Source organism: Dermacentor silvarum, chromosome 10 (genome assembly GCF_013339745.2).
Source record: "Dermacentor silvarum isolate Dsil-2018 chromosome 10, BIME_Dsil_1.4, whole genome shotgun sequence".
Lineage (NCBI taxonomy): Eukaryota > Metazoa > Arthropoda > Arachnida > Ixodida > Ixodidae > Dermacentor > Dermacentor silvarum.
Genome location: NC_051163.1, coordinates 106601500 through 106627394, shown reverse-complemented (window position 1 = coordinate 106627394; position 25895 = coordinate 106601500). Strand labels below are relative to the sequence as shown.

Below are 25895 nucleotides of genomic sequence, written 5' to 3'. Positions count from 1 at the left end.
CGCCGTGCCTTATAATACTATAGTGGTTCTGGCACGTAATACGAAGAATTTAATTTTAATTTTGAGAATACTTGCGTAATCTTTTTTTTAAAAATTTGTGGCGTTCCGGCCACAAAAATGGGCATTTTTGCGAGCTTTTTGCATCAACTCGTATTACAAACGTAAAAATTTGCACGGAGGCTTACTTGAGAGTATGCATTGTCTGCAGTCCTCAATTTTTTTTCAGAACTTTTCAGGCTTTGCAAAAGTGATCCTACCACATCCCCGTTCCTTTTAAATTTTATTTTGAGCAACATTTGAAAAACATCAGTAGGCAAATAAAAACAGTGACAGGGCTCGGTCGAACGACCATATAGGGAACACGATGAACACGCAGGGTCACTGGTTCCTGACACACGCGTCCATGTCAGTGGACGACGAGAACGTTTGCTCGAAGATGATGAGCAGGTTCCTCAGTGTTCGCAGTCGAGGATAACTGCCAAGTAAGCAGCGGTTGGCTCCGTCCGCGCAGTCGAGGTTGTAAGCAGCCAAACCATATCGCAGCGACTTCGCTCGACTCTTGCAGTGGCAAAGCTGTGCAGCAGCGAACGTCGTGTTTAGAAACGGCATTGCGAACGCGGTTAATGCGCACTGACAACTCTCTTACACAGGTGTGAAATGCTCTATCAGCTAGTCCTGTATATACAACAGGAACATCAGGTAAAGCATGCCGATAACGCGTTTATTGGATGTTTTTCCTTGCCGCAGACACTGTATCAGAACTCTTGAAAAACTTCCATCTATTTGGTACGGGACAGAAAGCACGGAATGTAGAAAGGAAACGAATCTGGGTATACAGCACATAGATCCGAACTAGGCATTCGGCACGGCGTCAACGTTGTCTTTATACTGCTGGCAATAAGTTAGATAAGGTATGCGTCGTCATGCAGGAAAAACGAAACACCAGCTGAACAGAAAAAAAAAGACAAAAAAAAAAAAAACTTGGCAGGCGGAGTGGAAGACATACTTACTCAAGACTTACCCGTGAACGTGCTCAGGACATCCCTCTCAACTGCGCAATGTCTTACGTTAGCCAAACAGGCCAATGCGTAATTATCACCTGCGCGAACACTTAAGCATTCTCAGTGAATGTGACGGTGCACATTTTGCTACGCACGGCAAAGCCTGTTCCTTGTGAGCACCGCTTTGCGCGTGTCACGATTCGTATGAGTACTTCTTGTTGGTCTATTTGACCATGTCTAGCTATAGAAGAGGGGCGCGAATGAACACGTGCTCAGACGAAGGACACAGGACGGGCGCCCGTCTTGTCAGTCATGGCGGCCATCTTCCTGCCTCATCTGAGTATGTGTTAAGTTGTGTCGTTTTTCTAATTGCTAGGCATCACCGAATCGAGCAACAAGAAGTAGTTAGTTGGTTAGTTAATTGGGGTTAATGGCGCAAAAGCGACTAAGGCTACGCTGGGCCAAACACAAGGTGTTATGAACAAGAAGTACTCATACGAATCGTGACATGCGCAAAGCAGTGCTCACAAGGAGCAGGCTTTGCAGTGCGTAGCAAAATGTGCACCATCACATTTGCTCAAAATGCTCAAGTGCTCGTACAGGTGATAATTGTGCATCGGCCTATAGCATGCCAGGATACTTGGGCAAGGGCAGGCGAAAAGCGGGCAGCAATTACCACGAGAATCGATACAGGAATTCTATAGAAAAAAGACAGGGCAAGCTTGTGACAACGATGCGTCACTGTCCCTGTATTCAACAGAAACTTCTGTAGCACGTACACGCAATGAATAACGCCAATCAAAAAATAAAAATAAAGGAAAGGCCACAATGTTTAAACTTCCACCGTATCGCACATGCCCGAATGGCATTCGTTGTGGCGATGCATTCCTTTCGTATAAAAAGTTGCCAGTTGCGTTTGTGTGTGTTGTGTTTTCTGTGCGGTCTGTTTTTGTACTGTTAATCTAAAGCACAGTCAACCGCTCCAACTCCTGCAGAAAATCGGACATTATTTTGTGATTATTAATCTTAAGCCTAGCATGACCCTTCGTTGCCCTATAAGGCGTAATTTATCCAAGTTGACTCTTAACAATTCAGAAATTGCGGATGAACATCGAAACTCGAGGGTACTTGCCTTTCCCTGCATATTTTTACCCAATTCAGTAGTGAGAGCAGTGAGATCGATTCAGCAGTCATCTAATTACGCATTCGTGTCATTAGATCTTATTCAACATTTAATGTGGTATTTCTTTATCACTGATCATCTTTCGTCTTATTGCCATACAGCACAATTACTATTTGAAACTTCAAAGTGCTTATATCACCGCAGCAATGTTTGGTCAGGTCTTTAGCCTTTAGCTCTACAGCGATATTGTCTACGTTACAGAAATATAGTGCTGCATAAGGCTTTCCTTCCTCAATTTATGCAAAGTAACTTAGGACTGGACACTTCAAGTGATAGTTGGAATTTATGTTGCGCTTCTCGTTCCCTTTGCTTGCACGTTTTGTGCGTCTGTACCGTGAATCCCTAAAGCTGTCTCAACTTTCTGCTCTTGCTTTATCATCGCGCTATGTATAACGTTCCTATTACAACGAAAACCCCTCTTCGTATTTTTACACCTACTTCAACTATTTCTTCGTGACAGTGCGCGGCCACGTAATTATGTGTTTTTTATTATTTTATTTCAGGTTTTTTCTAGGTTTTGACACAGTACTTATTTTCATTCGTGGTTGTTCTTGTCATCTTTGTCAAACGCGTTAATTTACTCGGCCTGCCGACGCTTCGTATGGCAAACGTCATTTCATTTTAAATTATACCACGTTGTTCCCGTTATTCATGTCTCTCGTCAGGCCTGTTTAGTTACTGAATAAATAAATATACGTAACATTGCACTGATGTGTTGGCGCGGAGAATTTGGGGGCAAATTTCAAGATAAGGAAAGGTTGTCCAGCCTTTTCTCCAGTGTTGGTGATGATTTTGCACCCATATATATGGATATAGTTTTGCAAGAAAATGTAGCCATGTTAAGCCGACTTAGTGTTCATAGACAAACAGTAAGCTGGGCGAGTTGGTATGGTTGCATCACAAATAGCTAGCGCACGAACCCATAGGTAAAAAAAAAAAAAGAGCACGCCACTTCACAAGTGAGGTGGCTTGTTCTCTTGTGTTTGTACCTGCGCTGGCTTTTTGCGATGACTTACCCCCGTATTTTTAACGATACTCGACTCGTAGCTCTTCCTCCGTGCCACCTAATTGAGCACAGCACATCAACATTTTTGTTGATCACAGCGTGCAGGGGAGTACGCCTTGCCATCTGAGGCCCGAGCTGGCTGCTTGAGGACAAAGACATACCGGAGCTAATATGTATGTGCTACAAAAAAAGCCCTGAGAAGACTAGACACATCGTAGTGGAATGCGAAGATACTGACCCAGCGAGACCCGTAGGGAGTATTCACCTTCCAGAAGCATTGGGATTAAAAGACGATAGAAAGATTAACTAGTCAGCAATCAAGATAAGTAAGAGATGACTAGAGTATCAGTGGAAGAAAAGCGCGGATGAGATTGATAGAACCGACGTCACTGCATGTGTGTGTAATGGTACCGTATAGTGATATAGGTAATATATACGAAAGTTAAGATCGATATCACGTTGGCAAAAGCCTAGATAGCGATAGATACAGTAATCCCCGAATAAATCAAGCAGGCTAGGGGACTATTTGTCCTGGCTCCGTTTCAAATGGGATGCCAATAAATGTCATCATCATCATCGAGTCGAGGTAGTGTGTCGATTAGAGGAACGTTCTGGAATACGGGGCTTATTGTTAATCCATGGCGTCCCCTCAGCAATGTTCACGTTATACGAAAAACAAAAACAGGCGGTTGGTATTGACAATATAACCTCTAGCAAAAAAGAACTAGCCGATTGAGTTTATTGGCTGCTATGTTGGCAACGCATGCATGACCACAGCTGTACGAAGCAGCGCAGATTATGTGTGCTTGCAAGAATGACGATTGCCTTCACTGCAATTTCTATGGCGATAACATTGATAAAAAGCACAGGCAGCGCCGAGCTTGTTCCGAAGCGAACGTTTAGTGCTGCCACTCGCTTCAGCATTTCAACTGTGCCGCGTCTGCAAACTGAGCCCACGTGACCTAAAACAGGATCACGCGAGGACGACATGCATTTAGATCATCCAGCAACTTGCCTTGCTGCGGAAGGACGTGCTGTCGTCGTAAATAAACATTCTTTCCGTCTTCTTGCTGTAAACAACTTGAGATTGGCTTTCGTTGTCATGATAAGATGCCGTGTACGTGGGGTTTATGCACACCTGTGGAAAAAACGAAAAACCACGCATAAACTAATGAACAATTACTTATCACTCATAAAGGGTCACTTTTATTGCCGCAAAAACTGCTTGAGAGATCTTTAGCTAAGCACTTTGTCGACAGCTCAAAACGGCACTGTGGCGCGTTCTAAGCGCTAGCTTTGCGGTACGCGGCCACTGCTGGGTTTAGCCGAGCTTTGAAGGACGGAGGCAGCTGAACGTTGCAGTTGGCATGAGTGTAAAACGACACTCCCAACTACTGGCCGCTTCACGCAACTTGAACCGAGACTAAACGAGACTCAACATTTATTCGAAGTTATGTTTATGTGAAGAAAGTGTTTTTTTAAGCTCCTGATCAATTTGGATTGAGTTTCGGCGTTATTACACGTGCTTCCACCATCACAGCGTGACAAGCTACACGGCAATGCATGAAGACGGCTTGGTCAGTGTGCTATGGCTTGGCTACAGCTCATTAGCCAACGCGTTGAGTAGTCCATTGCAGCTGAATCGAGAAAACGTACAAACCGCAAGTGGTTGTGTGCTCTAGGAGGGGTGCGATTGGTGCGATTTTATGACAGTTCGGAAAGCGAACCATTAGCTTGCCCTCGCGTGAGTGATCAGAATCGTGCTTTCGTCAGCAAAAGCGCTATTCTAACTAGTCATGCGAGGACAAGCGAACGCTTTACTTTGCAACACGTTATAAGAACGCACCGCAGGTGCCGCGGGCTCTCTTCAGGTAATGTTGCGATTTGCCACCTGCCTGTCGAGTCTTTTTGAGGGTGGCGCCATCACACCCAACAAAGTGAGCAGCCAATTCGACACTACAGGGCAGGCATTTCGGGACAACTCGGGGTCCGGGGAGGCCGAAGCGGACAAAACACTGTTCCACACACAAGCTTTCGGACGGTAAAAGCAGGAAGTGTCCCACATAACTGGGGTTATCTGATAACCTTACCTTAGACCATGCCGACCGAGACAATAAATCTGCGTCTTAGTTGGCAGACTCGAAAGACACTGTGCATAGCATGATTCGCAACAGCGTACTAGGACACGTGGGAGTGTACGAAATTGCATGCAAATTGAATATTCTGCGAAATTAGATCTACATGAATTATGTAGAACAGCTGGCACAATGATACGGTTCTGAGGACACTCATCTTTGAACAATGGTGCACCGTTGCTTTTTTGTTACCATTAATGACAGTGGCCATTTATATCAATCATCTAATTTATTCACAGTGAAGGTTCATGTTCACACATCTGCGTGGACGACAGAAATATTTGGCGGGAAAGCCTGAATCACGTCGTTCGGTCCGAAGACGATGTTCACTACCGGAACAAAAATTTCCTGTCGCAAGCCAAACAGAACGCAAGATTAAGAGAGATAGGACTGAGAGAGGTATAGGAGCAGTTTACGCTTGAAAACATCTGTCAGTCATTTTGCCGGAGGCAGTGACGGAGGCGTGGCTACTCATGTCATCCTCTGCAGGTTTATTTGCTAGTGTCGGGCGAGGTTATTTGGTGCTTCATGCAAACAGAGGTGTGTTTGCATTGCTATTTTTACGTCTGTGTGCCCTTACGTCTGCGATGTTGCCAATTTGGTTTTCTGGGATCATCGAGCAGGCCTGCAGCGGTGAATAATTTCCAGGCTTGTCGACAACCTCCGGATCCGGGTACAATGGCCTGTACCAGCGACCGAACATCGCCACGGACACGACCTTGGTCATGTTGGGGAGCTTGTTGTCCACCATCTTGACTGCCTCGTGGGCGGTATTCTGCAAACGGTAGCAGATGCAGTGAAATGGTAACGTCTTTCGCAGAATTTAGTATAGGAATGGGACCATTGGTTAAGTGTTAGGCAGTACCAAATAGATTTTGAATTTGCTTTAAAGGTTAGAGTTATATTGGAGACAAGCTTGCGTAAACCCGATGTATCAGAGTACCGGCAGTCGTAATCCGGCGCCCGCAGTTGACTTGGCGACTCATAGTGACACTATGCCCAACCAAAAAAAAAGTGAAAGTCTTAATTAAAATGAGACACTAGATGAGCGGGTTATGACATAATCACCACGGAGCTATTAATAATATTGATAAATTTGGCAAGCAGCTCCACTTACAGCCCTTAGAAAATTTCTGAATTATTTCGCACAACTAATAGAGAGGAATTGCAGGAGCAAGCTAAATTTCGCGCTGGTATGGTGTACTGACCGAAAACTATTGATAACAGGTTTAGAAGTTTTCAATATTGATATCACCTTTAGATATTTTTCACCCTACTCATTGTGTGCATAAAACTGTTGATTGTGTTTAAACTGATTGTGTATAAACTTTGATGTGTTTGCCAATAGTACTAGTGGCTTCGCTGCAGTTTTATGTACCGTTGTGTACATAAAACTGTTAATACATAGTTAAGCAAATTTTTCTACACCTGTATATTTAATCACCTTTGTTTGTGTATGCTTGTAGTAATGTTAATTATAACGTGTTGTATAACTTGTTCATTTCTTTCACTATGTTTCCTTTTTTCCACCTCCCGCTTCGTCTTTGTACTGCAGTATGTAATGAAAAAAAAAGAAGTATGTTCTGGCCCCGTCCCCGCATAGAAATAAGACTAAAATTGAATTAATAGGCTAAATGTCTTAGCTCCACATGCCATGCAAGTCTTTTTTAAATATACGTACATACGCAACACGAAACATTTTTTTATGCCTAAGACCAGCAGTATTAAATTGGAGTGGGTACGAAAACAAAATAAAAGAAAAACAGTTCTGTAATGTGAGAAGGCTGTTAGCGGTCATGCTAGGAATAGATTGATAATGTCGGTCATGTTTGTGTGAAACTGTAGTCTATTTGATTGCATTAGGCCGCGTCGTGTAAACGATTTCATTTTTTTGCGAAGTCTTTGGCATAAAAGACTCACAGTAGGGCTCAGTCTGAATTTATATTTTGAACCCTGTGACGGTTCCAGACCGCGGTGACACGTAGTGGGGGCGGTAATAGACGGGCACATCAGATACGAATTGGTTAAGGAAATCTTTATTAACAGATCAAAACGAACATATTTTATACGTTCAGAAAGCAAGCAAAGTTTGCATCGGGCACGATAGCTGCGATTGCTCTGAATATAATTATATATGCAGCAGATCCAACGAGTTCGCGTCTATATACAGCAAAGCTTTGTGTAAGTGCATAATGAGTCGAAACGCGAGTTGTACAAAGTGACACGGAAGGCTTTATTCAGGCATTGTAGAGAGGCTAATGCAATGCCACCGCCTCCGCCGCGGATGCATGAAGGTCAGCTTTCTGGTTATTTTTTTTCTTTCCCCGCACAGCCGGCCCCGCCGCCGCCGCTGCCGCGGATGCGTGGAGGCGAGCACCATCTGGTGGTGGTGCAAGTAACCCAGCAGCGCGTGGCCTCGGATGTGATTGGTTGGCTTATTCGGCTAGAGAACAGCCACGCCGCAGCACCCACGGTCACAAAAACCCGGCGAGCTTCGCAAAGAAAAGCTTCGCTTAAAAAAAAAAAACGAAAAAAAAACGCACTGCACAACTCGGAACTTGGCATAGTATCTTATATAGACTATCTAAGCGGCGACCCCGTAGGAATGCCGCATATTATATTTTGCCAAGAGTTAGCATTTCCTAAAAGGTCACCTTCAACGAGGAATGACCGGTAGTTACCGAGAATATAACATAACACGTGGTTAGCGCTGTTGAATATAATTAGGTTGCAGGCTCACTAAAGTAACTATGCTGTGTTACAGCTCTTAAGCTAGTACTAATGAGTCCTTACGAGCCAGAGAAATAAAAACACGAGCGACATGGATAACTGCAGACATGCGTGGTTTTCGTTGCACCAACCCCGTGCCACACCAGTGGGATACCGCGGTAACATCATCATTCAGGTTGTTATTATCAGTGCCATGTATTTCATGATGCATGGCGGAGTCATCGGCGAATAGATAGATAGAATATGATAGATATTTTTCACCCTCTTCCGACCTTTCTGACCTGAATCTAATCACACTCCAGAAACGTCGTCACTGGGATTGTTTGAAGCTTTTCCGCAGTTATGTAAATTCACCACATTGTTCTTCTCAAGATTACATTTCATTTCCAGCCCCCTCGAATACTCTACAATGTCATGCTCTAAATATTGTTCCGTATTCGCGACTCCAGCACTTCATGCGACACCTAGCGGCGAGCGCCGGAAACCTCACACGGAGGTCGGAGCGTCGGAGCAGACGTTCCCGTCCGTAGCCTTCGTACTGCGATCGGGTGCGCTTCTAGTACGATACGATGGAGCCACCATCTACGAAACTCCGCACGGCCGTGGAATTATGCTGCGTTTTGCGGCGCCGAAGAGCCACATGGATTGCGAATGGTATCATAAGCTGCAACAATGGCAATAGTTGTGTTCTCAACATCTTGCTCGAGAAAGTTTTTTTTTCTTTTTTTTCAGGCGAAGGTCGGTTTGTTATTTGTGTGAAGAGAACGCGATCCTGTTGCTGGTACTACGTTTGCACTAAAGTGCTACAGTGAACTTCAGGAAGTTTGCGTTGAGGTTGTTACTGCCATCGTGATAACGTTCAGCGTATGCGTGCTGCAACATGCAGTTTCATGTGATAGCCGGCGTGGTAATGCAGTTTATGATGCGAATGTCACCGCGGTACTCAAGCTTTCCTCGATTAAAGCTTTTATATCGGATACATGCGGCGCACAACGTGGAACTACCGCGTATGGTACATCAGCGAAAATCGGTACATCGGAGTTTCAGGTACTCCCGGGTAACGTCAATAAATCGTTCTATGTCAGCACAATATGTACGTTCCAGCGTGCAAAATAACTATGGGGTGGCATAGCGGTACGCCTTCATTGCGACGTGGGCATGCTACCCGTGTAACTAGTGCAAATTAGCATGCGCTTATCTGAAAGTGCGTAATTATCAAAGCAATTGTATCCCTTATCAGTGTATGAAGGAAATTGGCAGTTCAGAGGCGAACACAGTTTTGGCCACTTAAAGTGCAGGATACGTCAACTATAGAATAACATGGAAAATTAATTAGATTCATAATGCAGTAACTTAGTTAACATTAATTTACACAGAAACATTTGTTTTATTTCATTAGTTTACACAGCAGCCATGAGCGACATGTTCGTAGAAAGCGGGGATGAGTAATCAGTCATGGTCAGGCCACGCAGCACAAGCCATACCTGTACATGGTGTGCAAATGTGTTTTTATTGTAGTAAGCAGATCTTTCGATTTCTTATTTATCGTTTTGTTCTCTACGAGAGAAACAATTTGCGCCAACTACTGCAATCACTACAGCTAAGCGAAACAGCAGTCACGTTGCGCAAATCTTGAATGTAAAATAGATAACAGGAACGCAAAAGTAGCCGGAAAGGTTCGCCACAGATTCGTAGTGCATGCTCGCGAGGAAATGCAAAGCTTGATTTTAGGTTCGCTTGCTCTCTGGACTGAAAAGAGCGTGCATAGTTTGCGCCTTCGCCGAACGAACAACAATGAGAAAGTGCATGCGCGCCGGCTGCGCATTTATCCGCATGTACAGCGGCAACAGCTGATCGAGCAAGTCGGTGCGCTGCTGCGGGCCATGTTAAACGTGCCAAACTGAGCAGGTTGTAAGATTTCGGCAATCCTGGCGAGGCCAGCGTGACGTATCCAACTTCGCCGGCCGCTGTCTCGCACGCTTGAAACGCCGGACTATCTATCCGCGCCTTCACAGTGAAACGTGCTTGTACTTTTCCGACAATCCGACAGTGCACGAGTACTTCGGTTCAACGACCAATGGATTCAAGAATACATTGGTGATTTTCATCAGAATCTCGTGCGGGTCCGCTGTCACGCCAGATGTTTGCACACACCGTGCGACCATTTCAGCCTCCTTACCCATTATGCCTCTCTCAGATCGGCTAAAATGACTTGGTCGGCGTAAGCTACCCGCTTTCCTTCCACAAAACAGTGCAAACTGGTATCACACTGCACGAAAATCATCAAACTACAGTGTACTGTACATCAAACACAGCGGTTGCGGCGACGGGGGGACCTCCGTATAGCCGCCATGTTGCACAGTGTAGCCAGACGCGGTCAGTTTTCGCAGCGCCCCCTGCAGTTCATTTGAGTTGCGAATAGTTCTCGTTCAGACTTGTTTTTGTACAGTTTTTTCCCTCACACGATTCAATGCTCTAAAGCTTTGCCCGGAAATGTGCGCGAATGCCATTTAGATGAATTTCTTACTGATATTTCACATTTATAATGTATATGTGGAATTCATTATTATTTTCCTACCCCTGCTATATCCAAATGTTTGGCTGCAGTTCGCACAAATAAATAAATGAATAAATAAATAAATAAATAAGAAAATGTATATGTTAGAGAAAAACCAATCATGTAAATCAATAATTTAGATTACAATTTCCACAAATTAATCATTGAAGAACCTCAGATTCAACGGGACTAAATGGAGTCGTGATTCTTTATTGCAAGAAACTGTGACTTCTTGCGAGGAACTGTTCAATGATGAAAACGCACCTGGATCGACATTTAATTTATGAAGCATCAAAGCGTATAATTTAAATTCACCTTGTTGAAGGCCTCGCCAATGTCAAATGTGCAGTGTGCTTATCAACAGCATTCAAGAATCTTGTGTGCAAAGGTGTAGTTTCACTTTATAAAGTTTCTCACAAGTGCGGCTGGGACAAATATGCATATAGTGGTAATGTATTGCATATAAGCAATGTATTGCCTCAACTGAATCCATGGGCAACCTGATAAATAGTACGCCTTGTAATAAAAACTTATCGCTTAATGACGACGAGAAAATACAGCGAGGTAAGTGACGACAGTCCTTAGGGCGGGCCCCTGGGAGAAAGTGACGCCAATGACTCAATAACTGTGGCGAGAAATAGTACAAAAAGGTGTAGTCAGAATGCCGGAAGAAAACAGATGTTTCACTGACCTCTTGTGCAACGTATCGCCCGATGAAAACATTTTCACCCGACAGTGTGCGATTGAGCGCCACCGCCGAGAAAACGAACCACGAAATCTTAAACAGCCCGGTTGATCTAGAGAACTGCTTTACGTTAGATATACATGTATTTTCATGAACTCAACAAAGTCTGTGCGAGACGACTTGTGCAGTGAGAATCCAGTTATCCGGTTATAAGGAACGACGAAGCCGTGAGTGGAGTGAGTGGTGATCGGCCGAAAGTGAGGTGGCCGAGAATGAGACGACGTACCTGCTCGTTGCCTGCGGGCCTTAAACTACCGACATCCTCGGTGATGACCTTGAAGCATGATGATGATAGATAGCAATGATGATGATGCTATCATAAAACCGCAAAGGTTATAAGGTCGAGAGAGCATTATGGGAGTTGGGGAGAGGCCCATTGTCAGTGGAGTGGTGACGCTCTCGAACCGCTTGGAGAACGGCATATAAAAGATGTCGGGTCAGCATAATAGTGGACTGAACCCAGTTGGTTTCGTCGAAGCGAACGTCTCCGCTGGGCGATTCGCTGGTGGATGTACACACATCTTCCCTCTGAGACACTCTTGTCGGTGCACTTTTTCCCTGCCACTTACTGCTAACAGTCGCAGGGAATGGACGGGTTACACGTACGAAAATAGTCAACAAAGTGAACGGAAGGAGAGCCGTCGCCACAACTAAACTGATACAGAATCGCACGCGTTATTTGAAGTCAGCTCGCACAAGTGACAATTTATCTTATGTTCAAGCCTGTCTATCTTTCTCTCCAATGAGAATATGAAGTTTGTTGGAAGGATGAGCCTAATTACCAATCTCACTTCAATAAAAAACATGCTCATTTTGTTTACGCAATTCTTGCTGTCCGTTGGATATATATATGGGAGTCATATATTTTATAAGGAGCTGGGGAAGAGCCGCCTTCACACAGTGAATTACAGACTTTACTTCACTTGATTCATACGCGGTAATCGCATAAAGCGTGCCACAGCAACCTATTCGACTATCGGAGGATATGACAAATGAGCAGAAGAATGCACCAGTTGTCAACTGTTCTCAAAATTAGGTTTACGAACGTGGTTCCCCATCTCGCACGTACCAAGCTGTAGTAGTAGTCCTCGCTCGGCGGCATGTCTAGGAGCGTGGGAGGCACGGCAAGGCATCCCACGAAGTTTTTGTCCTCGCTGAAGTAGTGTCCCACCGACACTAGGGCGTCCGGCGTGAACGTTCTCCTACGGGAAACAATGGGACCTGAGCGCACGCTATTGGAGTATAGCCTAATGTTTGTCGGTAAGGATGAATTACATTACATTGAAAAGAAATAAAGAACCTCAAACTAGATATCGACAATTCCTTTGACAAGTGGTCCTAATACGACATCCCCAGTGTTGCCCAAGGCAACACTGATGATATGATGGACGCCGTACAAGAAGGCTGCAAATAAATATTTACCACCTGCGACCACCGGCGAATTATTGTCCCTGCTAAGCACCAAATGTACTGCTGCACTACCTTTGCACAACAAAATTGACGCTAATGTAAGGCGCAGTTCGTACTATACCAGCGACGACTTGTTGCATAGCTTACGGTTGACAGATGTAACTGAAGCAAAATATTTATTCATTGTTATTCAGTCTAGAACGCTGTGCAAACCTGAATTCGTTCACTGCTGCGTCGACCCAGCCAGTGGAGATCAGAGCAACCGCGATTACAGTGTAGATGGGTCTCGTGGGACTTCTCCTGTCGTCCATCAGATCAGATACTTTCTGAAAAGGCAGGGAAATGTCGCCAAGGATATGGTGCTTTACTCGAACCATTCATAAACACGCACAATTTGCTGAACACAAAATATCTGTCTTCCAGGTTGTCTGTTGCGTAAGAGAAGCCAGCGTGGTCCTAATAAAATCTCAGAGCACCGGTAATTATTCTCACATTTTGCAAAGTGAATGCCAAGATCAACCATTAGTCACCGTAAAACTTGGCCATAAATGTACGCTAGTTTTGTAGCGGTGAAGTATCGGGTAACTTTCACTACAAAGAACGTATCAACTGGTGTTTTTAGAGGTCATTGCATGGCGAGTAAAAAATTATGCATAACCCGCGCACCGTTGGAATAAATGTTATACGAAGCAGCTTGGAAGCCGCTGGCTGCTTACCATACCTTTAGTTTCCGTAAAGCGTCACCAGATGGCATCAATTGCGATAGCAAATTAGTAGAGAGCTATACGGAGCAGGGACAGCAGTTTTATCGGCTGCATAAACTTGCTCACATTCGCTTACTAACTGAATTAAGAGGCGTGGTATCAGCGCGCACAAGCAAACATGAATAGATCACACTCGATGACCGCAGACAACTCCTGTCAAAACACTGGCGTGAGCAAGCACGGCCGCCGCAGCGAGCGAAGGTTCGTGCGGTCTATCGCTTCAACGGAAACGGAGCGGGGAAAGCACAGCGCATACAAAGTTAAGATACGAGGGAAGATCGCTTTCAAGATAGGGTGCGCGCGATAGCCCGCAGCCGCGCAAAGTACAAGTACGCACTTGTGGGTATAGTAGATACGCCCCCCCCCCCCCTTCCTCCCGCGCTGCCTTCCCGCGTTCCTCCTTTCACGTGGGAGGCTGAGTCACCAGTTCCCCTTGCGCCCGTTTGCAAGATACGCATTTGGTGCCGGAGCAAAGCGTCGTCCCTTTCCCTCCCTCCCATACCCTCACGGCCTTTCGCATGACGGAAGAAGTCGCGTTTGCTCTTAGCTGTACGTTCGCTCTCCGTGAAAGTGCGCGTCCCCCGCGCGCTTTCACTCGCACATACCGCGTGCGGCGACTATTTTATCGCCCTAGGGTTCTATACGAAACCTCACGGTGACGGCGACGACGACGACGACGCCAACGGCAGAAATCTGCTTGAAGTGTCCATATAATCGCAATAAAATACTTGTTCTGTTGCACATGCATGCCGCCTGTAATGACTTCCCTTTCTCGCATTTTTTTTATTTCACGTTTTGATACCGATGTGAATGCTTATCCCGACGCGTATTATAAGTAAGCTTCAGCTGTTAGTTCACCACCATGTTGTGCCGCCGTCCTGTCGTGTGGCATCGCCCTGCGCTGGTCCGCATTAGGCACCTCTTGTTTGCATAATAATTAGCCCCATTTATGCTGCAATCGCAGCACAACGCCTCGTTTATAAGGGAATATATTTGGAACAAGTAAACGTTACATTTTTAAGTGTAACATGGCTCGAATGTTATATGCATTGTATCTGTGTTACAAAATACTGATTATTAGAGCACAGCAGTAGTTATCGCACGTCCTTCTTTTATTCTATTTACCAGTACCTATATTCTATCACAACCTCTTAATCATTAGGTTGTTGCGGAAACTAAAGTAGTCATCATCCACAACGATGAAAGTGGTACAATTCACCCGACAGAATGATGAATATTGTTAGCGCACGCAGATCGTTGCCAGTGATCAAATATTAAAATGCGTTAATAAAATGTTTTATTATATATAAGGACGACTGTGCTACAGCTGAACGAAAGGAAGGACAGGAAGCGAAACTGAAAACATTTCTGTGGGCAGTGCAACGACAGATTTTGTAACATCAAACAGCAGTATCACCATTACTATTTGTGACTGGCGACCGAATTTATAACAGTAGAATGAAAAAGAAAGGCCTAAGCCACAAAGCGTACCCTTAGACAACAGTTACACGCAGGTGCGTGCGTAATTTAGGCTGAGCAAAGTTTTCAGAGAACGAGTAGATAGTCGCTTACCTTTAGCACTTTCAGCATAGATTCAAGCTGATCATAGTTGAAATAGTAGAAGGCGGTGTTCACAAAGCCGAAGTGGTAGAGCTTACGACTGAACATGTTGTCCAGGTGGTCTTTCGCGGTTCGTTTTTCAACCAGCACCTGCAGTTCTCCCAGGGCACTGAAAGAAATACCCCGAGATTGTAAAACACTTGCGCAACACATAGTTCTTGCCAGTGTTTCTCAAAAATAATGATCAGTGCATGTTCCCATCGGCTATATATATATATATATATATATATATATATATATATATATATATATATGTAGATACACTTTTGTACATTTTCCCAACGCCTCTATACTTTTAACTCGTGACCGGCTTCCCACAGTTCCCCCACATACACCACTTCTTTCCATTTTGACAATCCTAAAATGCTGACGCATGAAACGAACAGTTCACCAATGCGGGGAAAAAGCATAAATGAACGAAATATGCGTGTCGAACACGGATAGAATTTTGTACAGCCACATAGGTACTCCAACAAGTATGTATAATATGACCATAATAACATATTCAAGTGGTCTAGCGCTGAATAACGACTAGTAATTTTTTTTGCAGGAAGAGCCAGCCATTTATAGTCATGACGAAAACAAAACAAAAAGGAAAAGTTAGGCTTGATCCCTCTTACTTAGGAATCGGTAGAACATGAAAGTGAAATGCGTCTTCACAGAAGCTGTTGCATGTTTGCTTCGTGAACTAACGGTCCGCTGCAGCGAAAGGCGCACGATTTGCGGGCCGGCGACCGTGCTGCACGTTTGCTTGGCGCATGGTGTCGTGTTAGGGAGCGGTGTCTAGCTGCCGAGTCGCTTCGTCGACAGTACGAGCATTTTGGTCTGACTCCGTAGTGCCTTGGGCAGCCAGTTGAGTTGTGACGCCCACAGCTTTAGGACTGCGAGTGGCAGATTTCGCAGTGTGCGCGGCGAACGCGCGAAGGCGTTCTGCTTCACCCTGGCGCGTCTCTCGCCGCACCATAGCGAGATTCGCCCGTCGACGCCGTTGCCTTTCTGCACTGCTTAGCGGAGCAGTTTTCTTAGTTGTTGCTATCGCAAGCGAAGCAGCAGGCGGCATGTAAGCACTGCTGATGCATGGTGAAGCTGCACTTCGTAGGCCACGAGGTGCCACAGGCTAATCCGACGCGAAAGACAAACCATGTAGGGAAAGTGCCAAGACCAGGCTATACCGTGTTGTAGCCTCCGCTAAGCTGTCACTGCCGTAGAGCTCCCTGTCGGCGCTCGTTAGTATCACGATGCAGTATTTCGCTTTACCGCTCCTAGATTGCTGCACCATCCCTGCCAACAAAAGTTTAAGGTGTCCTTAGCTAAAGACGCGACGGCGAAAGCCTTGTAAAGCCTACTGTAATTCACCTTAATCCACCCTAATCCTCCCCAGTCCTCCTGAATTCACCCTAATCCACCTTAATCCACCCTAATCTACCTTAATCAACCTTCATCCTCCTTAATGCACCTTAATCGATCTTAATCCACCCTAATTCGCTTTATTGCACCCTAATCCACATTAATCCTCCTTAATCCATCTCAATTCACCCTATTCCACCTTACTCTCCATCTTTGTGTTCATCCTCGGCGGCTGCTGCGTATGACGCGGCTGCGCGGGCCCTATCTTGAAAGTGGTCTGCGATGATTACAGAGTCTAGGGGAGCCGAGGGCTCGAGATGCACGAAGGTCAATTCGCCCACTGCTGCGACCGCGCTTTCTCACTCCAAGGTTCTGATAGCGAGTTTCGCGGTCATCGAGTGAGGTGTTTTCAGGTTTACTTGTGCGCGCGTGACACCACGCTTGTTAATTTAGCTGCTAAGTGAATGTTTACAAGTTTATGCGGCCGATAAAACTACTATCCTTACTTCATATAGCTGTCTACTAATTTGCTGTCGCAATAGATGCTTCACCTTTCGGGCGAAACTGCGACTATTTCTTCGCATCAACTTGCACAAGTAAAGACCACTGTGAAGGCCACTCCGCCATATAGCGACAGCTCCTCGGATTTAACTCTTTCACGTAGTGACAACCGATAGATATGGTTATGGACATTAGCCAAATGTTTTGTCACTATCATCTCAGCGCAACCTAACACGTTCCTCGTTTCAATATACGATTTACGAGTCTCCGTGATGTTCGGCTTTCGTCACTATGGCACATTTTGGTTCCCAAGCGCCTTGAACAAAATATTTTTTCTACATACTTGGTGTTCCGGTGATTTCCTTACAGCAACGGATTAGGATACATTTGAAAAATAAAATTGAAGTGCAGGTAAAAAAAAACAGAATAAGAAAATATGACGGATAATGACGGAGAGGCGTTATCGAAGGATCGTAGGAGGACAAGCATTCGATTTAGATGATGTATTGATAACTCGCGTCGAATAGTACTACAGTGGGTCATTACATGGTGGTCTGCAAATAACGCTTACGCACGTTTAAGCATGACGTACTCATCTATAATTATATTATGCTCAGCAGCCCCGTTACGAATGCGCTACACAAAACCTACAACTAAAATTGTAACTCAATTCCGCGACTATTCACAGAGGTAAACATAAATATTTCATTATCCAACATTTAAGAGAAACCCGTCTGGCCACGAAATAACAAATTAATACATACACTGAACAAATAAAAATAAAATATAGGAACAATTCGACGCATTCGAGCCAGTAGGGGCCTTCACGACTTCAAGTGTACCAGAAGGCTGGAAGAACGCCATCATTATACTCAACCATAAGAAGGAAGACGTTAAAGAATTGAATAATTATAGACCCATTAGCTTGCTTTCAGTATTGTATAAAATATTCACCAAGGAAATTTCAAATAGAATCAGGGCAACACTTGACTTCAGCCAACCAAGAGAACAGGCCGGCTTCAGGAAGGGATATTCGACGATCGATCATATCCATGTCATCAACCAGGTAATAGAGAAATCTGCGGAAGTACAATCAACCTCTCTATATGGCTTTCATAGATTATGAAAAAGCATTTGATTCAGTAGAGATACCAGCAGTCATAGAGGCATTACGCAACCAAGGAGTACAGGATGCATACGTGAATATATTGGCAAATATCTACAAGGACTGCACAGCAACCTTGGTTCTCCGCAAGAAAAGTAGAAAGTTACCTATCAAGAAAGGGGCCAGGCAAAGAGACACAATCTCTCCAATGCTATTCATTGCATGCTTAGAAGGAGTGCTCAAGCTCTTGGACTTGGAAAGCTTAGGAGTGAGAATCAACGGCGAATATCTCAGCGACCTTCGGTTTGCAGATGACATTGTCCTATTGAGCAACAATGGGGACAAATTACAGCAATTGATTGAGTACCTTAATCGAGAAAGTGTAGGAATTGGGTTAAAGATGAATATGCAGAAGACAAAGATATTGTTCAATAGCCTGGCAAGGAAACAAGAATTCAGTATCACCAGTCAGCCTCTACAGTCTCGAAAGGAGTACGTTAGTCTAGGTCAATTACTCACAGGAGACCCTGATCACGAGAAAGAAATTTACAGAAGAATAAAATTGGGTTGGAGTGCATACGGCAGGCATTACCAAATCCTGACTGGGAGATTACCACTGTCGTTGAAAAGGAAAGTATACAATCATTGCATTCTACCGGTGCTAACATATGGGGCAGAAACTTGGAAGTTAACAAAGAAGCTCGAGAACAAGTTAAGGACCGTACAAAGAGCGATGAAACGAAAAATGGTAGGCCTAATGTTAAGAGACAGGAAGGGAGTGGTGTGGATCAAAGAACAAACGGGGATAGTCGATATTCTAGTTGACATTAAGCGGAAAAAGTGGAGCTGGGTAGGCCATGGGATGCGTAGGATGGTTAACGGGTGGACCATTAGGGTTACAGAATGGATGCAAAGAGAAGGGAAGCGCAGTCGAGGACGGCAGAAAACTAGGCGGAGTGATGAGGTTAGGAAATTCACAGGCACAAGTTGGAATCAGCTAGCGCAGGACAGGGGTAATTGGAGATCGGAGGGAGAGGCCTTCGTCCTACAGTGGACATAAATATAGGCTGATGATGAGGGGTCCCTTATAAACAATGCTTGTGGAAAATTCTGGCAATGGCTTAAGTACGGTACAGATGGTGCAGTGAGTGTGCGTAGACGTCAGGGAGATTCCCTCGTTTCTGGTCTACACTCTTAAAGAAAGGTGCTATAGTAGTAACTACATAGTGTCACACCATTGTCATACACCTTGGTATAACGGCAGTTGATAACGATATAGTTAGTGACATAATTGACTAAACAATGCAGTCACTCTTACTAATAGGTATCAGTTATTAATTCCGGACGCATTTAGCACCACCTGATACAAAGATTCTCACCTCTGGTGCATATATTAGGCCAGCTGTGGCATATTCCACAATGGGTCCGATATATGTGTTATAGAATAGAAACTTTGAATCCTGTGGTGCTAACAGCATTCGGAATTGGTAGCTGAGATCTTTTTCAAGCTCACTTATTCAAGTTCAGTTGCAGGCCTGCGTTGGTCAAGGACGTCAACACTTGCCTAAGGCGGAGAAGATGCGTGCTGAAATCAGGGGCGAACACAACGATGTCGTCGAGGTAGCATAAACACGTACTCCATTTTAGGCCGCGCAAGATATTGCCCATCATTCGCTCAAATGTAGCAGGCGCATTGCATAGGCCAAATGGCATCACATTAAATTCGTATAAACCATCTGGAGTAATGAATGCACTTTTAGGGCAATCAACTGCTGACATCGGGACCTGCCAGTAGCCCGAGCGTAAATCCAACGAAGAGAAGAATTCAGCGCTTTGCAAGCTGTCCAGAGCGTCGTCAATGCGCGGTAGAGGGTACACGTCTTTTCGCGTTATCTTATTAAGACGGCGATAATCGACGCAGAACCGAATGGAACCATCTTTTTTTGTGACGAGAACCACCGGTGATGCCCACGGGCTATGGGAAGGTCGAATGACGCCGCGCTGAAGCATGTCGTCGACGTGCTCACTGATCACCTGACGCTCCTTGGCTGAGACGCGGTACGGGCGTTGCCACAAAGGCGCGTTGGAGCCAGTGGCGATGTGGTGGCTGACGGTTGACGTGCGGCCCAGAGCAGGCTGAGCGACATCAAAAGAAGAACGGAAGTGGGCAAGCAGGTGAAGAAGTTGGGAGCGCTGCTCGGAAGTAAGGTCGTCGCCAATGAAAGGTGTGATTAAGTCTGGTGATGGCGGAGCAGAAGTGGAAAGTGTACAGAAGTCAGTGAGCTCTGCATGCGAAGCATCCGGCACGTCGCTAATGATGATGAAAATGTATTTATTGGAGGATGGCTCGAAGGCCTAACGTCGCTAATAGACATGTCATCAAGAGGCTGAACACGGCGAAGTGCTTCGCCGCAAAGAGCCTTCAGGGCTGTAGGAAGTGGATTGCAGACAACGATGGAGCTGATACCGGCTGAAATGTCAAGCGTGGCGAAAGGGAGGGTAACATCTTTGCGGGTTATGAAGTGTTCCGAAGGAGTGAAGAGGACAGCGCCTTCAGAGACAGCGCCACAAAAGACGGGAACAACGGCAGACGAGTACGGCGGTATGGTGATGTCTTCCCGATGGACTAGCTTAGCGGGAAGAGAAGTGGCGTCGACGAGGGGCACGTCACACAGAGGCGATAATTCAACTTCAGTACGCGCACAGTTGATGACGGCGTTATTTCGCGAAAGAAAGTCCCACCCAAGTATCACGTCATGAGAGCATGACTGCAGAACCACAATCTCCAAAATATAGAGAACGCCCTGAATAACAACTCTAGTTGTGCATGCTGCTGAAGGCTGGACTGGCTGGGCGCTTGCTGTACGAAGAGAAAACCCAGAAAGTGGCGTCGTAACTTTTCGTAAAGTGCGAGAGAGGCGTTCGTTTAGGACAGACACGGCTGTTCCAGTATCAATTAGTGTAACGGTAGGGACGCCGTCAACAGTAAGGTCGACAACGTTCGAAGGCGACAATGGAGGACTTGTACAGATCGATCGCGACGCAGTTCCTGCCTCCTGAACTGCGGCCTTAGTTTTCCTCTTGCCCACGCAAGGGCGCCGACGCATGGGGGACAACGAGCGGCGACGCGGGGAAGGTGAACGACGTGTAAGGACTGGGCGCTCGGCTGGTGGCCTGTTCGACTGCCGACTAAAAGAAGTGTCGTGGAAAGGTTGCACGTCAGCGTAGGGAGGCGACTGCGCAAAGCCATCAGAGTGCAGCATGCGGCGGCGGCAGAGTCGCGCAACATGGCCGGGAATACCGCAGGCATAATATATGGGCCTGTTGTCTTGCATGCGCCAAGGATTAGCAAAGGCAGGAGCAGGTCGATGAACGGGATGTTGAACGGGTGGTAGCGGCCGTGGATGTAGCGCAACGAGTGGTTGACGAGGAGGCTGCGCGGCGACGGATGCGTAAGTAAGTGGCGCTGCGATAGGGGTCTGCTGATGCTGCATTGATAGAGCCTCAGCAACTTGGTCTAGAATAACCCGCCGGAGCGTCGGGGCGAGCTGTGTAGGAGGCTGTGTAGGAGGCTGGTGCGGCAGCGTCTGTTCGTAACCGAGAAGGCAGGTGATGCAGAGAAGGAACAGCTGGTTGCCCGAACGGCTCACACTCGTGCTAAGCACTGGGGATCCGGCTGGCCCACTGGTTGTACTGGAGGCATTGAGCAGCCGATCTGGCTGGCCTTGTCCTTGTGCTTTTCTTCTTCATTACATACATATGGCTTTATGCGCGTAGTCATCCCACGTGCCAAGTATGGATGCCACGTGATCAAGCGCACGTCTCCTGCTCTAGCCAGGCCGTGGCTGCGTATGACTGTCTGCGGGCATGTGTGCACGCGTGGTCCACGCGCCGTATCTTGGAGATAATGTGCAGTGGGCACAAAGCTAAGGGCGAGCTGATAGAACACCACCTAGATAGCACAAGGCCTACGCACTCCGATCTATGACGTCATGCTACCTGGCCCGACTGCCATAGAATCTAATGGGGATGCTCCCGCATAAGCAACAGTGATTTTGACGTCACCGCTTTCGTCATGCCAGCCTTGGCAATGAAATTTTCGGGCCAGGTAGCATGCCGTCATAGATCGGAGTGCGTAGGCCTTGTGCTATCTAGGTGGTGTTGGCTGATACAGCTGGCGGCTTCATGCGCGCTGTGTTGCCCCCCGCATAATGTTGCAGGTCGTGCAATTTTGCGTTTCCGAGGCGCTGTGAAGCAAGAGACGGCCATGAATGTTTCGCTCCCCGCTGCCGGTGTTCATCACGCCAGCGTTGTGACAGTGAGTGTTCGTGGTCATCGAGTGAGACCTCTTTATATTTGCCTCTGCACACGTGACACCATAATTGTTAACTTTAATTAGTAAGCGAATGTATGGCGCAATTTATTCGGTCGATGAAAAAATAGCGTAGCTTGCACTGGAGGCGCAATGCTAGAGGCAGCGGAGCTGGTAGGCACCTAGCTAGTCCTGGCTTTTGGGCTAGGCTAAGCCCTACCAAGTCATCCCAAGCATATTCCGGAATTTATTGGTTATTGATCGATTATCGATAACTATTGATTGACTATCGATTGGCTATCACAATGTATTGGCCACGTATTTGGGCTAGGCTAAGCACTACCAAGTCATCCCCAGCATTTTCCGGAATGTATTGATAATTTATCGATTATCGATTAGCTATTCATAGGCTCTCGATTGGCTATCGATGACTGACTAAGCTTAAGTAGTCCCAACCATGCTTGCTAGCCAGGCTCAATTTCGCTAGTTCACATGGGTATGTGCCATTGTGCTTGGACGGTTTCTGCACACCACCAGGACCGGTCGAAATTTGTCGATCAACGAGCACTCTTTTATGGATAGCTTAAACAGCTTGGCTGTTAAAAAAATTGGGGCAGTTTCGAACTGGTGGCGAGACAAGTAGGCAAACAGGCAAACCGACTTATCAAGAATAAGTGAATGGGCGCACGCTTGAATATATGCGCACTGTATACGCACAATAAATGACGGACTACACCTATGGCGCACGAATGGTCGAAGCTGAATATCTTGTGACGGTCCACAAGAGTAAGCGAGTTACTAGCCGTAATATATATTTGCTACAAGGTATTACAATGTACAAAACAGCTACCTTTCAAGCCTTGTGCGCAGCAAGAACAAATCGATCGGAACTGAGCACACCCGCGAGCGATTAGGCAGAAAATAATCCGATAGTGACCACACCGAGGAACTTTACGGAGTCAGAAACTGACGAGCCACTGTTTCAATTTATTTGCCGAATAAAGAAAGAGCCAAACGCACTAATCCTGACTGAATTCATAATCGTAAAGCTTGGATAGCTTGGAATACATATTTAGCCCCGCTTTTAGAACAAGCACCATATACGCTGCTTAATTGCGCCGTTTGGTTATAGCTTAATCAGCTCCGGAAACGCTTTTGCATGTTCTCTGAAGCTGTGATCAAAGCTCCGTGTCGTCCACCTAGTCACCGTCTACGATATCTCCGAAAACAGATGTTTTCTAAGCCGCGTCGGCGTCATACACTTCCATTGTAAACAAGGAGGCAACGGAGGCAGTTGAGGCAAGCAATGGACGCGTCACCACGTGATCAAACATGGCAGCGCCCACGGGATCACCGCGAAAAGGGTCAACAGGCGCATCTACCGGCTTAAGCAGCTTCGCTGTTAAAATTTTAACCGAACTTCGCTTCGTGCATTTGTCTGATACCTCGGTGGCGGTGGTGATGTTGCAGCAGGCGAGGTTAGCCTGGCTTACATAGCCGGCAATTGTTCCGCCTGAGCCTCCTATGAGTTGTGATCAGGGGTGTGTCACCAGGTGTCGACGAGCCCTGTGTCTCGCAGGAAGGCAATCAGCAGTCGTTCCACTTTGCTATCGCTATCAATGCTTCACGTTTCGGGCGACTTCTTAATTCGTTGCATTACACGGGTAGCCACACCGGAGTCCGGACGTAGTTTCTTGGTGAGCCGCAAAAGGACCCCTTTAGCGTGCCCAAATTAGCTAAGAAGGGGTCTAATATTTAAAATATATGTCATGAGGTAAGCATTACGCAATTTTCAAGTTCCAAAGTGATCTCGGTAATCTTCTACAACGTATTAAATCTCTAAGTACAGCGGAAAACTGGCTTTAGGTGAGGAGTGTGTGACTTAGGAGCTAGATATGGGCACAAAGGCTGCTATAAGTGTTCCTATTGTGCTAAGGTGCATTCAGCTGCTATTCGGAGTCGCAAGGTCACCTAGAGGGCCGCAGCGGGTGCCGGCGATAAGCATGTCCAAGCAATGTCACGCGAAAGGTGCGGCGCCGCGCTATGCGCAGTTCGTGTAGTTCGCTATGTGTAGAGGTAGTTTGTGGGGAGAGAAAAATGGCGAGTGAGAGTGAGCATTGTGCCCAAGAGGCTCGGTAAAATGGCGTGCAGCGAACGGCAGCACGCTAGTCTTACTGACGAGCACAATCTTCCCACAATCACGCTAATTCCCGTTAGAGAGTTTAAGACGTACCCCTCTATCTACTAACATTTATTTACTTGCACTTATATATATATATATATATATATTTTAAATTTCACTACTCAATGCAATTGGCCATCATTGGACCTTGCACCCAAAGCTCCACTCAATGCCACGTGGGGCGTTACTCAGAGAAGCAGGTATTGGGCAATACTGTAGAAATCGCGGTTCTAAAGGATAATCGGTCGGGGTTTCGGGCAATGGAGGCCGGGAGGTGTTTTAAGCTGAACGCTATCTTTGGCACGAAGGCTTTCTTACGAAGGTCTTTACGGCAGCTTGTGATATAGATGTTGAATTTATCGTCCACGCGAAATAACATCTAGTATGTTCCGAGAACATTACCTTATCATAGGCCGTAATTGACGTGGTATATTTTATAGAAGAACGACAACATCTATCCTGCCCCTAAAATAGTACGATCTTACGTCCTAACGCAAGCTCCAAGTGTTCAAAAGTTCGATTTTCACGGAAGTTACACCGCAGTACGGTAGTAATTAGAAATTATGTAATATTAGGAATTATTGGGAAAGGAGATATTTTTGTTACTGGGATAACGTTGTTACCGTGACCACATTATCAATAAACACATAATTTTGCGAGCATGCGAATTGAGGGTTTGCTAAGCGTCCGCTCACCCATAGTCTAAGCCGACGCCGTACTCAGTCTTGCTATGCCTCGCTGTTATTGCGAGGAATCGCTCGAAGCCCTGCTTGAATGGCCCAGCCAGCTTGCTGCCGCCTTGCTTCTGCAGAGAGTCGAAGAAGGTGTAATCGCAGAGTCCGTCTTCCGGCGCCACCGTGGCCGCGCTTGTCGAGTCCCCGAATGTGCAGATGAGCGGAGACTGGGGCATCGGAGGCTCTGCATGAAAGCCCATTCCGAAACTACTAAAAAGACGGTGCAGGAACATTTTCTTACGAGAAATGTATGTTTTACGCTTAATTGACTAATTACCAAAATACACTAATTAATTTCTTAACGATTTACCTTACGGCCCGTATTGCTATTTACAAATTGTAGCCGTGGAGTTCGCGAGGAGGATCCACTTGGAACGAATTTTCAGGATGACGCCAGTTCGGAGATAATTCCTGAACTTGGCGGAGAATGCATTGGCGCTCCAGTTACTTTCCTAACAAAACGTCGTTTTGTGCATTGAAGCCCAAAAGTAACTGGAACACCAATGCATTTCTAAATGCCACTGCGTTAAAACAAGCTAATAGCCCCCTTAATCGAGGCATAT

At 45.9% G+C, this 25895-nt stretch overlaps 1 protein-coding gene across 1 annotated transcript; it reads right to left on the bottom strand.

The window, feature by feature from the left end:
* Positions 1-378: 378 nt before the first annotated feature.
* LOC119431743 (uncharacterized) lies at positions 379-25532 on the bottom strand. The gene is made up of 7 exons (XM_037699214.2): positions 25294-25532; positions 15104-15260; positions 12981-13093; positions 12427-12559; positions 5906-6100; positions 4206-4328; positions 379-573 (listed from the first exon to the last, which is right to left on the bottom strand). The coding sequence occupies exons 1-7, from the start codon at positions 25530-25532 to the stop codon at positions 379-381; spliced, it is 1155 nt and encodes a 384-aa protein (XP_037555142.2).
* Positions 25533-25895: the final 363 nt, after the last annotated feature.